The sequence below is a fragment of the Pseudorasbora parva genome, chromosome 4, assembly GCF_024679245.1.
Source record: "Pseudorasbora parva isolate DD20220531a chromosome 4, ASM2467924v1, whole genome shotgun sequence".
NCBI lineage: Eukaryota > Metazoa > Chordata > Actinopteri > Cypriniformes > Gobionidae > Pseudorasbora > Pseudorasbora parva.
The window spans coordinates 39,807,448-39,825,336 of record NC_090175.1 but is presented as its reverse complement, the minus strand read 5'-3'; the positions used below and the strand labels follow the sequence as shown (position 1 = coordinate 39,825,336).

Below are 17,889 nucleotides of genomic sequence, written 5' to 3'. Positions count from 1 at the left end.
TCATTAGTACTTATAAAGCGCATTTTACATTATTCTACATCCATTATCCTACAAAATACCTAAACTTAACTACCTTACTAACTATTAAGCTGTAATTAGGAGTTTATTAGGGTAATAGATTAAAGGACAACTCTGGTGAGAAATGACCCTAGGGGTAATTAACAGATGGTTACCGAGTAGATCGTTCTCTGGGATGCGTTTTCATGGAAATCAAATGTAAAGAGTTTTATCTCTAAAAACAGATTAGCTTATAACACTAGTCTATGGGGCACAGAGTAGTGAAATTAAATCGCTAGTTAATACCACTAACAAGGCTAAAAATAGCCTCACACTAACACAGTAGCATGATGAGGGTCCCTACATGCAAACCGAAGCATTGAGAACTTTGTAAGAGTACAAACTGTTTAATAAGAAGATACTTTATAAACAGAGTGCATTACGCGGTCACGGACAGGCGCCATCTTGGAAAACAGTCAGCGATTTGATTTTACCACCCTGTGTCTACCCTGTGCCCCATAGACAAGCGTTATAAGCTAATCTGTTTTTAAAGATAAAACTATTTACATTCCATTTACATGAAAACGCATCCCAGAGAACGATCTACTCGGTAACCATCTGTTAATTACCCCTAGGGTCATTTCTCACCGGAGTTGTCCTTTAACAGTTAGTTAATAGTGAGAACTGGGACCTAAAATAAAGTGCGACTGAAAATACTTTGCTTTTAAACTTTATTTTAGGTAATCCTGAAAATCAGTTTTCACAAAAATGTAAGCAGCACAACTGTTTGCAACATTTATAATAAGAAATGTGTCTTATTATGGCCAAAATCAGCTTTCTGAAGGATATTGTGACCCTTGAAGGCTGTAATGATGCTGAAAATGTAGCTTTGCCACCACAAGGAATAAATTACATTTTAAAATAAAAAAATAGTTTTACTGTGTTCTTGATCAAATCAATAAAGCCTCAGTGAACATAAGAGACTTTCAGAAACATGCACAAAAAAAACATTGACCCATAAATCAATTTCATTTGTGGGCGAACTATACTTTTAATCGGAAATTAAAATGCATTGGCTTGGAGTGCTTTATAAAGAATTAATTTATAGTCACATTTCTAAAATAACCACATTTGCTGTGAAATAACTTGCTTTTTTATGTGTGCACTTTGCTCTCAGTGTTCCAGCAAGAGTACGGTTCTTTACTGGGCTCGGAGAGAGCAGCTTCATCGGGTCTATTCTCCGGCCAAACCCCACAACCCACAGGTACCAAAACACCCATGCCATCAGGGGGGGATGTTTGAGTGGTTTGATGTTTGAAACATTGTTGAGTTAGCAGCATGCTATATGTGTTTGTATGTATGGTGGACAGAACGATTGGTTTAGAGGAACCTGCCCCGATCAGCAAAACCTCAAACTGACACATCTGTCAAGAGCAAGGTGAAGGGGCAGTGGCTTAAAAACAGTAATGTGTGTGTAAGAGAGAGCAACAGAGCTGACCTTAACGTTCCCAATGGAGAAGGGATTCCTTGGAGATTTCATGATATTTTTGCTTTGTGTGTCAAGAAAGAGACCCTGATTTGACAGAAGTTTGACAGTGTTTGTGTTAAGTGCTCTGAGGCAAAGTTTAGTTTCTATTAGGGCTACCTCTAGTGATCTACCTCACTCTCTCAAACCCTGTTTTTACCACAACACAAAAGCTACTTAATCACACTCACATAATCCTCATTTCCAGTGAAGACAAACACACACATCCGCCATATTTCACCAACACATTTCTCCCAATTTCAAACTCTTTACCTCCGGCAACAAAGACTAAGCAGCGTTGCTGTCACTCCACTCCGTTATACCCCTCGCTCATGGCCACAGTCTCTGTGTAATAAAGATAAATAATTCCTGCTAAAACTAAATATGATACTAAAGACATTACTGGGTCTGAGGGGTCCATCAGCACTTAATGCCAACACAGACTGATCAAGATGGATCATCAGTCTTATAGAGCAGAAATGGTCTTTTCCCAGTGGAAACTGAGCTGATGATGATGGTGTCATTTCAAATAAGAGGAAGGGTGACATGATTGTGGGGGACTGATAAATCAAATCTACCTTGGGCTGTAAATCCATCGTCCTCTAATCATATATATTCTTTATATCGAATGCATTGCTTATTTAGCATTCATTTTAATGAAATCAACAAGCAGTTTAAGATTATTTTTAATTTCAAATGTAGTGCCATAAAATTTTGTTAAAATGGTTGAAAATAATACAATTAAAGGCATAGTTCACATACAAATGAATCAATTACTCACACTCATATCGTTCTAAACCGGCAATGTTCATCTTCAGAACACAAGATTTTTTTTTTATCTTTCTGTACTCAACTACCACTTTTCCGCTTCAAAAAAAGACCACTTAAACCGAGACTAAGTCGAGACCAAGACAAGACCAGCACTCCTTAAAGGGATACTTCACCACTTTTTCATTTTAAACTGTTATTCCCTAAACTAAAAGGAGTTGATTAGTGCTCGTCTCAGTGCGTGCACTTAATCTCTCTGACGCACGGTGACAATCTGATAGCATTTAGCTCAGCCCACTAAGCCCAGTTCATTCACTATGGTACCAAACAGAGATCAAGTTAGAAGCGACCAAACACCTCCACATTTCCCCTATTTAAATACAGTTACACGAATAGATGAACAACCTAGTATGGTGACATAAAATAAAACATGGCACTATTCTAAGCGGATTAAAAAGGAGAACTATAATGTATGGCGGAATAGCACTTCTGAGAGTACTTCGACTCGGCGTAGTAAGTCCCGACTGAAAAATCCGGATGTTTCCGAGTCGAAGTACTCTCAGAAGTGCTATTCCGCCATACATTATAGTAAATTCATCTAAAAGATCCATATCTACTGTCTGAGAAAGTACTTATAACTAATTAATAAATTAGAAATTAGAAAAGTAAGACAATATAGCAGACATCCCAAGTTCCAGGAGTCTCCTGCATATTGATAGCGGCTCCCTGATACCTGCAAATTAGTTAAAATCTCCCGGAATCTAGAGAGAGCACCCATGCAGGACAGAGTCTGTGCTCCAATCCGTGTAGCGCACGCACAACAGAGAGGCAGGGCGAGCGAGAGACCTTCTGCGCTGTGTGTGTGCGTGCGTGTGTGCCACATGAAGTGCATGTAAGACAGAGAGCATCCTGATTGGCCTGTTTCAGTTAGGCAACTAACAGTCTTTTATCTCTTCTCCTAAATCCAATCAATCAGTTCATGCATTTAGAAAAAGTAGCATCATAGCAGAGGGAGAGTGCCCCAAAAAATGAAAGTATAAGACATATTTTACACCAGACTACACAAAAGTGTACCCCTGTCTTATAAGCGTTAAACATAATGCACACTGTATAGTTTGTTACAGTGACTTCAGCATTGCCCATGGCGGGGGTAAATTTGGGCTCGGGATACCTCCCTGAAATGACTTTTTGCAGGTTGGGATGTCTGCTATAGCACTGTTTCCAATCAAATCACTAACAATAAAATTCATGGCACAGAAGTTGCATCTGAATTGGTACAATGACGCCTGCATAAATAATGCTCAGATTAATTTAAGAGTAAAACATTAACATCATTTAACAGTCACAGAATCATTTATTCAACCGATTTGTTTAAAGCAGCAACATTGCAGAATTAGCAAAGACACATTTAAATTACATTAAAATGTAATGTTAAAATGCATATTAACTTCTTGTTTATTGAACCTTTGTATAAATCAATATCATTTGCAATCATGCTTATATTCATGAAAATAGCTGTCATCCTATTGTGATATTGCTTAATTGTATTTGTTATATAGAAAAAAATGAAAAATATTTGTGGGCATATCAATTTCGGGCATTTCTGAGACAATGCTGCTTTGAATTTTTAAACCCGGTACCTCAGTGACACAATAAATTATTTTATCGATTGCATTTTAAGCAGTAAGTTTTGCATCAAATCACATTACTGTTGTTAAATCAGACAATGCACAATTGAGTGATATCCTTGCAGTTGTGGTCCAGAGTCATCTAAGTCTGAGAATGAGACAAGACCGAGACCTTAAAAAAATGGCCTTAAGGCCAAGACCGGTCTCGAGTACTACAACACTATCAATTGGTTCTACCACATCAGGCATGTTTGAGCTTCTGTTTGCCAAAACTGATGTGAAAGTTAAAATATTTTAGGTTTTCAAATAAATGCAGCTTTAGTGAGCATAATGGTTTTACAAAACTATTAAAAACATTAACAATCTTACTGACCCCAAACTTTTGAATGGTAGTGTACAAAATTTTTAAGTAATGTTTCATTTGGTCGTTTAAACAGACTTGCAAAACCTGGATTCAATGGGGCCACTTGTTAATCAGATGAATGACAGATTGTTGTTTCATATCCCTTATAGGATCTCCATACTACTATAGCGCAGCCACACGGGGAGCAGGAGCGGCAGCCACAGCAACTGCCTCTGCCTATGACCGTCACTGACCAGCCAGGCAGAGCAAAGGAGGAATGGTGAATGATTGGGAGAAGAGAGAGAGAGAGAGAAAAAAAGAGGAGCGAGAATGGATTGATAGCGCCCACATGAGACTGCCTACAAATGGAAGAAAAGAAGTGGAAGAGGAGCAGGAAGGAGAATGGAGAAAGAAAAAAAGAAAGAAAGAAGAGGTGACAATGTTTTCCTGCCAATTACAATCAATGGTTCAATCAGTAGCTTCAGCTGATGTGTCTAATTTCTGTTCATTAGTGGAAAGTATACACCCATTCACCTGTATTCCTGTGGTCTCACCTCACATGGCCCGCTTACACAACACTGTCTTCAACTAAAAACGGAAAAATTTGAATGCGTTTTGACCGTTCATTTACACGACAACGGCATTTTGGGGGCCTGAAAACGTGAACTTTGGAAAACGGGATACAAAGTGCATATCACATGCCCAGCCTATAGTAGTTTCTTTATAAAGGGACATCGCCAACTACTGGCCTGGCAAGCGTAATACAGTGTTTTTATTCATTTTCGCAGATCCGTGTGGACGGGGATCATTTGACAACACTGTTGTCTGTACGCGAAAAACACAAAGGAAAAACTTTTCCGGTTTTAGAACATTGTTGTCGTGTAAACGTACCCTAAATCTGTTATTACTTTGATTTATCTTCTGTCATTAAAGCCTTGCTTATCCTATCGTCTTTGCATCTCTATGCAGTTTGTTCTTATAGAGATGATCAGGTGTTGGGAGTTGGTACCAGACAATCTACTAGTGGCAGCTTGAGATGACCTACATGATTTGAGTTCCTTTTTGAGTCATTTCATCAACTGTGTGAATGTGGCATCATAAACTGTTTTACCAGTCTGCTAAAACCATGAATTGTTTTGGAGAGAACCTAAAGTATCAAGTGAATGGAGATTCAATAGAGTTGGACAGATAACTCAGGTCGGAATATTGGCATTATTTACATTAAAATTAGCCAGCGTGAAGGACAGGCCCATTTCACTATTGATCATGGGACGCTTCCATTTGAAATGGTAGTGTAATTACGGTAGAGTTAGGAGAGATATTACTGAAAGATTCTGAAATCAGCCCTGACGTGCAAGCACAAGAATATTTGAGCCCTAAGTTCTAATCTAGGAACCATTTAAGCGTAATGGACTCCTTGAATAAGAAAGTTTAACATTAGTTGCGATGCGATGGCTATAAATGTTTGGTGTTTTGAGTCATTATATTGGAAAATAGCAGCATTAAAGCACTGTTGTCATGAATGAGAGCATCTGTATTTTAAAGACTCCTCTCCTTCCTCTGTGTAGATAAATACTATTTACATATGTACAGAATACGCTTATTCAACTGTACATTAGTAAGATTTATAGCTATTTATGATGGAGAGTAATATATATAATTGTGTGTAAAAGTTTACTACAGACAAATGCTACAGCTAGCTAAAGATGTTGCCGTGGAATACGTAGCTGGTTCTCTTTTTAAACCCCTGATGTTTCACTCCAAACGCAAATCAGTTGCAATTTAAAGATCCTGCTGGCATTGAAGCGCTGACAAACTTTTGTTAAGTCGCTACAATTTTAGAAGGGGAACTAATTTCCCCAACAGGAAGTGATGTCATACCGTCTGTCCATTCAAAACGTCTCCTTAGCCTCCCCAAAGATACTCTTCAGTAGTGCAAAGACACTCTTAAAAAGCACAAAGTGGCAAATCTGTTATCCGGAAATGACCTTTTTTTGTTCATGCGCTTTCTCTATGAGTGCATTTGTTTTTAAATATTCCCTTCATCCATACTGCGCCAAGACAATGCATGAGACCAAGGTGGAGGCCTTACCAAACTGTCTATGTAGCAACATCATGCTGTACATTCTTCCCTATTTGTCTGTCTGAGATATCCTGTACATCTATCACTTACAATGACAAGAGCTTTTGATATCATTATTGACTGATATATTGATATCTAACTTTAGATTCAAGTAGATGAGAAAAGACAAAAAGTGTGCTTTATTTAGCTATTGTCTGTGATGAGTGTTCCCAGTTCTTGATTTCCTTGTTTTTTTCCCCAATACACTGTGCATTGCTGAGTAGCTTTCGAAAAAGGAGAACACTGTAGTTTTAGTAGTGAGTCACAAGCACCAAAACTTTGATGTGAAATAAGAAAAAAAAAGAAAAACCTATGAATATATATATAGAAGTTGATAGTTTTTCTGTTTTTTTGTTGTTGCTCTGGACTGTAAAGTAGTAATAGGATTACATTTGTTTGTAGACCATAAGTTGCACGTTATGCAACTCTAAAGAAACCCTTGATGCCGTTCACCACTAATGACTACTGGTGAACTTTGACCTTTTAAACTTTTAGTCTGAGGCATTATGAACCTGAAGTACACCAGCTGAAATCAAGGACAGTGCCTTTATTTTTCTACCGAGTCATCCAGAATGACCACGCGTCACTAAATTGCGAAGCTGTCTGCATGACATAATGAGATCAGAGCTTGACCAACCAATCAATCAACCGATGCCACTGCCCACAATTTTTAACAGCGCTTTTTTACATGCCAATTTAAGAATCTAATTAAAACTCAGCAAACAAACTAGAGAGGAAAACATTATACTTGTATAATCTATTTAATATTCTAACTGCAAGTAAGATATGATTATCCATGAAATAAAACATTGTTCTATTATATACAATATTGTACTGACAAGTAATTTACACTAAAAACTAATTCAATATGACAAACGTTTTCGTCAGCTAATTACAAAATTCACATATTCTGAGACACAAAAGGGGTTTTATTTTCTGACGATATAACAGGGCACACTCCTAGAAGACAAAGTTTTATGTAGAACATTAAAGGGTTCTGTCAGGCGTGTCATATATAGAACATTTTAGGGGTTCCAATCATTGGATCATTTTATGGATTTATTTTCATTTAAATTCATTTTTTAATTTTGATCATTTTATGAATTAAACAGCTCGTTAACATGCTTTATTAGAAAGAAAAAAAATTTAAGTGTTATGCAATCATTAAAGACATTTTTCCTTATTTGGTATAAAGTGTTCTTTAAAATAGTCAAGCACCCTAGCGTTCTATATAGAACCCTACTGAACCTTTTTTTCTAAGAGTGTACAAGAAACTCCTGACTGTAACATTAATTCCTTTCTCTTAAAGAGAAAGTTCACACACACAAAAAATGAAACTTATGCCCTCATGTTTTTCCAAACCATTTCAACTGTTTTTGTTAATATACTGAAAGTCAGTCCAGAATATTATATGGACAATGAAAGCTCTGATGAATTTTTCTAAATATCTTTTGAAATGTGTATGCATACAGGTTTAGAACGATGTGAGGGTGATTTTAGGTGACCTGTCCCTTTAAGCACTGAGAATGAATGTTAGATTAAATACGAAGAGATTGCCTTGCCATTTATCTGACTATTTTGGTTTAAATAGTGGCTGTGTATTTCTGTTCTGTTAAAGTAGAGAGATACAAAATTAAATAAACACATGCAATCCTTTTGTCCTTCGTCAGGTCATGAACACGCAACACACCCCTCCGTTGACATGATCAAAACCTGCCACGCCAGCAAAATCGAACATCCCTTTCTCTTTTCTCATCCCCTCTTATTTCAATTTCTTATTTCCACCCCCACCCCCATTTTATTCCCTTTTCCTCTCTGGTGTTCCTTTAATCTCATCAGATCTTCCTAACCCCTTCCTTCAATCACATCAGGATTAGAAATTCTACAAGTCAGCCGTTGATCACCTTTATAAAAATCCCCTATTTTCTCTGAGGAGATTAAATTGTAATTTAAAATTAATTAATGTTGGTGGCAAGGAAATATCCCAACTTTATCAATATCTTTTGAAAACACCTCACAATATTAGCAGTTAATTTATTTTAGCCATTTAGTACACATTTCCCTTTGCACATTTTAGTTTAAATCACATACGTCTAAAGGGTTACTTCACCCAAAAATTAAAATGATTTCATTAATTACTCACCCTCATGCCGTTGGACACCCGTAACACCTTCGTTCCTCTTCGGAACACAAATGAAGATATTTTTGTTGAAAGCTGATGGCTGAGAAAGGCTTCAGATAGGCCTCCATTGGCATTCAGTACATTCCCACTCACAAGACCCATAAAGGCACTAAAAAGTGACTGTACAATAATTTTAAAATGCAACAAAAGTAGTTATTGTGCGCACAAAAATCAAAATAACGACTTTATCCACAAAGTTATTGACGTGAACTCAACGCATGCGAGAATATGACGCAGCTCCACCGTTCAGATACATGACCCGGAAGAGGAGGAGCACCGCTATCTGAGTTCACGTCAGAGACCTACACGGAAGACAATAACTTGGCGGATAAAGTCATTATTTCGATTTTTTTTTGCGCACAAAAACTATTCTCGACGCTTCGTAAAATTATTGTACAGCCACTGTAGTGAAATGGGCTTTGTAACGAAGTCTTTAGTGCGAGTGGGAATGTACTGAATGCCAATGGAGGCCTTTCTGAAGCCTTTAAGCCTTTCTGAGTAATGACATCATTTTCAGTTTTGAGTGAACTAACCCTTTAAGTTATAAATAGCCTTTATAATTAATCTTGGTTTTAGATTATTGGCATACAAGTTAATTTAATGAGTCTCATTTTTCTCATTCAAAAAATGTGGCAAAATATATACCGGGCTTTCAATTATACCTAAAAACAAAGTAGTTTACTCTCTAAATATGACTACAAATAAAAAAAAAAATCTAAAGTGGGAACAACCCTCAATAAGTTAGCATCTCCCAGTTTTCCTCCGTTCAAATCAAAATATCAGAATATGGGACGCAAATGCCATTTCCTGAATAATAAAAAATTGGGTCCTAATCCTAATACAATAATATAGTGGGTGATTGATTCTACAAGCGGTACGTCCACATCAACATTAAAGTTTTCCCAATTAAAAAAAGCAGACTTTAAAAAAATAAAATAAAAACAGAGGACTTGGTTATCACCTTATTGTGGCCTTCTGTGTACAATCGGAAGATCCTTCTGTAATTACTTGCTAATAATTTCTTTCCCAATGGGTTCATAAGTATTTTTTACTTAGTTTTTGAAGTAAAGATTAAAGATTTTAAGAAAGTTTGAAATGTTTTGACGAATTTGATAACAGCAATCAGTTTAATTCAAAAGAAAAAGAAAAAGAAAGAAAAAAAAATCTGATCAATAACATCTGTAGCATCCACCAAAGTTAGAGATGCTCAGTTTAAAAGTATTCTCTGGTGAGCATAAATATTCAAATTATGAAATAACCAACATGACAGAAAGATGAAGGCAACAGATATTTGCAATGAGTAAATGAATGAACTGCTTCTTTAAGAAATGTGTATGTTTTTTATTGAATTTTCTAGTAGTAAAAAACTCTTGGTGTTTTTCTCTGCGTGTCGTGTGTTGTCTTAATATTTGAATGTATTTACTGCGGAACAAAATTTGCCAAAGATATCATGCCACTTGATTTCAATCTTTTTGGTTCTTCATGACTTAGCTTATTTCTTCATTTGATTTAAATCTGTCCACAAGCTGGAAATAAATGTGATTTGATATTGATTTTCTACTGAAATTATAATGTTATTGTTATATTATTATTGTTGTTTTTATTATGAGTTTTATTTGTTTGTTTTACTGTTGTTCAGGGTTATTCAATTGTCTGGCATTCCTCCTAATCCCTGATACAGGGTCATAGGCTACTCTGTGTATGTGCATATGAGTGAATGTTGTTTGTGAATTATCAATTTACGTATGTTGTAATGTGAAACTAAGAAGTAATTATTTGTAAATATTGGCCATAATTTTATTGGTTCATCAGAATAAAAGTAATTTTTTAAGTTCACAGGTTGTATTAGTTTTAATCAAAAAAGCTTGACTTTCATGTCTTTCCCCAGTTATGTAGTAGTTATGTAACCCTTTAAAGGGTTAGTTTAACCAAAATGAAATGAATGTCACCAATGAAAATTCTGTAATTAATTACTTACCCTTATGTCATTCGACACCTGTAAGACCTTTGTTCATATGGAACATTTTTTTTTGTTGAAATCCGATGGCTCAGAAAGGCCTCCATTGGCAGCAACTGAAGCAAGGAACTTTGTTTACAAGCAGAGGAAGATGCAGTGTATCCAAGCTGTTGAATTCTACAATGATTGTGTTTGTGTAGTGCCCAAAATGGTGCTAAAGTGTGCATTTCCTGGATGCCCGAACAACGGCTCTACGTCATATTCTCGAGTGTGTTAGTCGTGGTACTTCGTGAGTTCACGTCAGAGACCCAGACGGAAGACAAGAATAAAGTCGTTATTTATAGATTTTTTGCGCACAAAAACTATTTGCGTCACTTTATAAAATTATTTTAGAACCACTGTCGTGTGATGGACTTTTTAATCGAGTCTTTTGAGAGGAAATGTCATTGCTGCCAATGGAGGCCTTTCTGAGCCATTTGATTTCAACAAAAATATCTTAATTTGTGTTCCAAAGATGAATAAAGGTATTGCGGGTGTCGAATGACATGAGGGTAAGTAATCAATGACAACATTTTTATTTTTGGGTGAACTAACCCTTTAAGATCAGCACAAAAACTGTGCAGCGGGAGCTTCATGGAATGGGTGTCCATGGCTGAGCATCTATATACAAGCCAAACCAATACAATGCCAAGCATTGGGTAGAGTGAAGTAAAGCCCACCTCCACTGGACTCTAAAAAAGTGGAGATTTGGTTCTGTGGAGTGATGAATTACCAAAACACGAATCTCTATTTGACAGTCTGATGGACGAGTCTAGTTTTGGCAGATGTCAGGAGAACATTACATACCTGACTGCATTGTGCCAAGCTGCCAACTGTAAAGTTTGGTGGAGGAGGGATAATGGTATGGTGAGGTTTTTCAAGGGTAGGGCTAGGCCCCTTATTCCAGTAAAGTAAAATCTTTATGTTTCAGTATACCAAGACATTTTAGACAATGCTATGCTTAAAATATTTTGGGAACAGTTTGTAGAAAGCCCTTTTTATTCTAGCATGATTTTGGACAAGTGCACAAAGAAAGGTCCATAAAGACATGATTGGATAAGTTTGGTGTGGAAGAACATGACTGGCCCGCACAGAGCCCTGACCGCAACCCCTTCGAACACCTTTGGGATGAACTGGAATGGAGATTGCGAGCCAGGCCTTCTAATCCAACATCAGTGCCTGATTTCACAGATACTCTACTGCAAATATTCCCACAGAAACATTGGAAAGCCTTCCCAGAAGAGTTGTTATATCTGCAAAGGGAGGACAGACTCCATATCAATGTATATGTATTTAGAATGCAATGTCATTACAGTCTCTGTTGGTGTAAGGGTCAGGTGTCCCAATACTTTCGTCCACATACACACATACAAAGTTTTGTCTGTCTTCTTTCTTTCAACATGCAATGAAGTTATATTGCTACAGACACGTAGGCTAAGTAGAACTATATATGATACAGGTTTTAAAAGAAAGATATTTCTTTAATTAAACCTAATTAAAGAAGAACTTTTAAAAGGCAACAATGAAGTGTTTCTAAAAAAATGTTGAAATGAATCTACTTCCCTCTATAGAGCTGCATTAACACAACCTCCCCACTTTGTGAGAATGGAGCTTACCAGTGCTTTAATTTTGGCTGGTGGCCTGGTCCACAGGAGGTCTTAACAGGGGGTAATAATGGACCACAAACTGCAATACAACAACAACATGCTACACACACACGAAAAACAGCTTTAGGCCAGCTGGATACACAATCCGCACCAGCTGGGATTTGGTTGCGTGCCAGGTTACCATGTCTCTCGCACACATTCAGTAACAGTTTTGGGTCACTGCCCGAATACCTAGTTTGCCAGGTTGGCACTTGTGATATTTCGGTGCTTGGGCGCATTCCCAGATTAGAAGCACAGTGGCAAACTGTGAATTCTGCAGAGCCTGAGTCTCAGCCAGATAACATGATGAATGAGCACTTCAAAGCAGAGGAGTTCCTCAGGTGTGTACTTTTGTGACTCTGGATACAGTGGATCATTGTCTCCTTGCAGCCCTTTCTAAAGCTCATTAAAGCATCCAGAAGTTACTTACCTAAATATGCAGTTGTGTCCCACAAAACCTTATACATGACTCCCAAATTGATTCCCCAAATGAAGCCAATAAACCTTTTCTGATTTCTTATACATATTCACTCAGGGATTACTTAAAATATAATGGGCATAATTACCAAAGCAATGTGCCACCGATGAAAAGACCAGTATGACAAGATGGAATGCTGGTGTGCTGGCCGCCCCATCAGGTTGCATAAATTCCATTTGATAATCAGAAAGTCTTTAGGAGGTACAAATAGCAACAAATGAGTTATCCACATACATTAAAAAGCTATTTTTTATTAATGTAAATATATCACTAACATTTCAAAACTCGCTTGTAAAGACACTATCACTTTACATAGCTGAGTACATTGAGTACAGCAAACATAAACTGGAATGTTTTATGTACTTTTGAAGCTTAAACATTTGGGTTTCATGGACTTTCAATATTCAGTCCAATGGCATGATTAGAAGTGTGATATTGCCTTTTGAGTAGAGATGTTAATGATTAATCTACGATCGATTAATTGACGATAATACATTTAATCGGTTAAAAGTATTGATCATCAATTAAATCAGGGTCATGTGCGTGCATGCTGCTTAAAGGACAACTCCGGTGAGAAATGGCCCTAGGGGTAATTAACAGATGGTTACCGAGTAGATCGTTCTCTAGGATGCGTTTTCATGAAAATCGAATATAAAGAGTTTTATCTCTAAAAACAGATTAGCTTATAACGCTTGTCTATGGGGCACAGGGTAAGTGAAATTAAATCGCTAGTTAATACCACTAACAAGGCTCAAAATAGCCTCACACTAACACGGTAGCATAATGAGGTGTACAAACAGTTTAATAAGACGATACTTTATAAAGACATTACTTGTTTACAGACGGCAGCCATTTTGGAAAACAGTCTCGACTGGTTGAGCCACGAGTGATGAACTGTGACTTGAAATCTCATATGGTCCGTTGTTTCCAGTAGAAAACACTGAACACAACAGAGAAAATAAATAAAATAAAATAAAAATGTCCATGTAATTACATTTCACTAACTTAATTCCTATCGACCAGCTCACTTAGAACAGCGCTCGTGGATCGATTAGTCGAGACTGTTTTCCAAGATGGCGCCTGACCGTGAAAGCGTAATGCTCTGTCTTTATAATGTATCATCTTATTAAACTTTTTGTACACGTACACAGTTCTCAATGCTTCGGTTTACATGTAATCAATCAACAAATCAATCAACAAATAAACAAAACAATCAACAACAAAACAACAAACAATCAACAACAATCAACAAACAAAACAATCAACAAATCAATCAATTAATTATTAGCATTAGTCACGTTAAAGTTCAAAAACTCTTTTATTATTATTTTCACTGTGCAAATATTGGCCATTAGCCTACTATCAACAATGTGACCTAGTATGCTAAGGAAATAAATTCAAAAGTGCTTAAGGAAGAAGATGTATGTATGCTACAGGTGTATGTATGTATAGTTTTTTTTCACTGTACTACATACAAGGAAACTGGTCTGCAGGACATTGCGATTAGCCTAGAAATCTAGACACACCCTAGCGGCAGCAAATCTAATCTGCCGCGAGTGTCGTCTAGCAACTCTCAATACACTTTTGAGCTGTAAAAACCAAACTCTGGTCAGGCCAATCACATCGCGTATAGAGTCGGTGGGCGGAAAGTTGCGCTTGCGTGCTGCTAGTAAACACAGAAGCTGGCGAACGGCGGTCTTTCGAATCAGCTTTGGCCGCAACTCGGAGTTAAGCTTTTCTCTGAGAAAAGATCAAAGAACGGCACTTAAGTCATTTTTATAAAGGGAAGATGTGTTCGGAGTTTTGCCGACTGAAGTTTAATCATCAACTAACATTAGCTCCGCTTCACCTTCGTTGCTCTGGTTGGTTGAAGCGTAATTGAAATCCCTTGGTTTGAGTGAAGTGGTTCAGTAAATTATTCAATGACTCACTCACTTGTTGCCACCTACTGGTGTAATGATGTAACATGCAGAAAAAGTCCCCCAACTCACAGTCATTTGCACAAACACAAACAGTGACAAGTCCAAGTGGTGTTGGACTTCAAACGAGCACTTTTAGAATGATGCTCCTCCATCTAAAACTTTTCATTATTCAGTTGATAACTATATGACGTGAATTTAAATAGCTTGGCATGCTTTAGTAAATATGGAGGGGAAAACATATGTGAACAACTATATCCACATTTATTAATTACATCCACACCACAGCCTTAATAAGACACAGGGAGCTATAATTGAGAGCATACACCAATATGAAGATAAATATAATTCAGAACTGAGTTTTAGTCTACAAACTAAAATGAATCATCCGTGTTGGACAAATTTTCTTTCTCTTTATTAGACTGGCTCCTTCAAGCCTGATTAAATAAATAATCATGACATTTTTATTTTTCCTGTCTATTTTATTTGCTCTTGCCCTGTGAGAAGAGTGCGAGTGGGAGAGATAGCCATTAGAGGGCCAAGAAGCCATGCAAATTAACGTCACTCACAGAGCAGCTACTTCTGCGTGTGTGTGAGTGGAAATAGAGGGTGCTGGTAAGGTAATTGCAAGAGTCTTATTAAGACAGAGGAGTGTAAAGCTGACGTGCAGGTGAAGACACTTGCAGGCACACACATAGACGTACACGCACGCTTACATGAGGACGCACATGTTCTCTCCCCCTCATACACAAGCAACTTGGGTTACTTGATTACTAAGAGTTGCAGTTTCTTTTTCTCTCACATTCACACATGCTGATGGTTGTGAGTGGGCCTTAGGGGAGGCTAAGAGGTGAACAGTCATTTTCATTAAAGTGAACTCTACAGTAATTAGTTTAGAGAAGAACTAGCTCTTATTTAAAACTTTTTAATGTCTAAAGAAGTTAGTTGGCATTAAAGGTCTTACCATATGTTCTGCAATTGTAAGGACATTTTCTGGTGAAATACAAATGATTTGTGTTGAGGGCAGATTATTTAGTTTTTTTTGTTTGCAACACCAAGGTTATGGGTTTGGTTCCCAAGGAGCACGTGTTAATGAAAATGTATAACTTGAACGTAAATGGAAGAATTTCTAACTCAGAGAAAAAGAAAAAAAGCTTTAAGATAAAGTATACACTGAGAAATAAAGTTGCATTGTGAGATATAATCTCATTTAAAGAGTTTAAAGAGAAAAATCATAATTCTTTTGAAAAATCAAAAATCATTAAATCTGTCATAATTCACCCACCTTCATGTCATTCCAAACCTGTATGACTTTACTTTTTCCATTGAACACAACAGATTTTTTGAAGACAATGAAGAGAAATGAATAAGTAAATAATTCTTTAAAATTATGAGATATAAACGGGCACAATTGGGAGAAATAGTCACCAATTACCTTTTTATTTACTCTGAGGTGGAACAAAATACAACAAATAAATATTTTTAAATTTCCATTTGATCCAATAACAAAAGATAAAAATCAACGATTTCTATGACTTTCAAAAAGAGGGAAGTGGTCAAATAAGCTCTCACTCCATCAGCCATTATATTATATTATATTATATTATATTATATAGTCCAAACCGGCCAATCGCTGTAGGCTTTGAAAGGGAACTTCTGTTAAATAAAATATCTCGCTTGGCATTGAACTTTGAGCTTTATAATTTTACAGGTATTATTTATGCTCTAACAGCAACATTACACACTAACTAAAGTTTGAAAGATGGAATCGCGAAGAACGGGACCTTTAACAATTAGCTTGGTTGCCGTCACTGGCATTTCTTTTATAAATAACTAGTTAAGATGTACAAATTAATTTAACGTTAATATTATACCATTCACAGCATTATTAATAGCTTTCTCGTCTTTTTTTAAAAGGGACCAAGGAACAAACGGAGGCGTTCATACCGAAATCAGACCTTTTCACTAACATAATGACGAAATGACGTGCACTTGCTAGCCTGTTCCATTTATGTGCTCTCCGAATGCTAAAGAGGAGCCTCGCCTAGCCTCTGAAGGAAGTGACTTGGAAGGATCAGTCCTTCCAAGGAAGCATCCTTGACATTGAGAAACACCTCGTGTTTTCCGCCATCTGGAAACTGCCTACATAGAGCACCTTTAAGATGTTTTTTCTTTTTCTTTCTACAGGTTATCTTAAATACCCCCAATTGTTTTAGTTTTATTTTAGTTTTAGTATAACATTATAGAAACATCCATATTTTTTACTTTAGTTTGGTTTCTTTAAATTCTCTCTCTCTCTCTCTCTCTCTCTCTCTATATATATATATATATATATGACATTTGAGGCTTAATGCTATTGAAGAGCAATAAACGTTTTTTAGGAAGAGTGTTTTCGGCTTGTTTATTTTACAATACGGCATGCTGTCGCTTCAAACAATGGCATTAAGCTATTCAAAATATCATTCAATGTAAATTGTGATAATCGTAATTAATAAATCACAATTTCAATTTAAAGGGAATAATCCACAATTTGTTTTCATAATTGTGCAGCCCTAACGTAAGGACAACGTTGGGTTTGACATCAACCCAATTTTCAGTCACAACCTTTCACTCTTCTTTAACCTACTTTTGCATTCTCATTTCTAAAATGCACAACAGACTAAAAGTTTAGTTCAAGTATTTGAAAATTTAGGTGTGCATTAAAGGGTTAAAACAAATGTTGATCTAATCGGCTAACTAATGCTCCAGTGAGCTGTACAATTTCCTTGTCTTTTCCTATGCCTGTAAAACTGACACTCATGACGAGTTGGAAAAAAGAAAGGAGGAAAAAAGAGGAAAGAAGTGAGCTGACAGGCAAAAGACCCTCTCATCCAGCTGTCTGACCCCCCTCCTTGCTCCCTCTCTCTCTCCGTCTCTCCCAAAGGGTTTGTCCTTCTGGTCTCGTCCATGATGAATGGACCTGTCGAAAGAAACTCATCCTAGACCCAATTAGAGACAGAGAGAGGAAGAGAGACACACAGAGAGAGAGAGGGCTGGTGGTGGTGGGGGGTGAGTGAGAGTAAGAGAGAGTGACAGCGAGAAAGAGAAAGAATCCCAAACACAAGTAAGCTATGCAGGAAAGAGCTGTATTATTTTAGTCTATACTCACTTTCAAAGCAGGGATTCTACAGTGTTTCACACACTGCACTAGAGTTCGTTTAAACACACACATGCACATAGTTAGGATTTTAAAAGGTCTCACTTTCATGATTCAATAGTTTGTATAATCTATAACTTGTTTTCTAT

At 36.9% G+C, this 17,889-nt stretch overlaps 1 protein-coding gene and 1 long non-coding RNA gene across 4 annotated transcripts in view; one reads left to right on the top strand and one right to left on the bottom strand.

Annotated features, from left to right (window-relative positions):
- Window positions 1-5,213, top strand: part of pax5 (paired box 5) — a 58,932-nt gene extending 53,719 nt beyond the window's left edge. For all 3 annotated transcript variants that reach the window (XM_067441748.1, XM_067441746.1, XM_067441747.1), the window contains exons 10-11: window positions 1,175-1,261; window positions 4,432-5,213. In XM_067441748.1, the coding sequence (XP_067297849.1) occupies window positions 1,175-1,261; window positions 4,432-4,514 (170 nt within the window). In that variant the 3' untranslated portion in view covers window positions 4,515-5,213. The remainder of the gene's footprint in view (window positions 1-1,174; window positions 1,262-4,431) is intronic.
- The window catches only part of LOC137073359 (uncharacterized), a 47,208-nt gene that overhangs the window by 16,658 nt on the left and 12,661 nt on the right, over window positions 1-17,889 (bottom strand). The window lies entirely within an intron of this gene.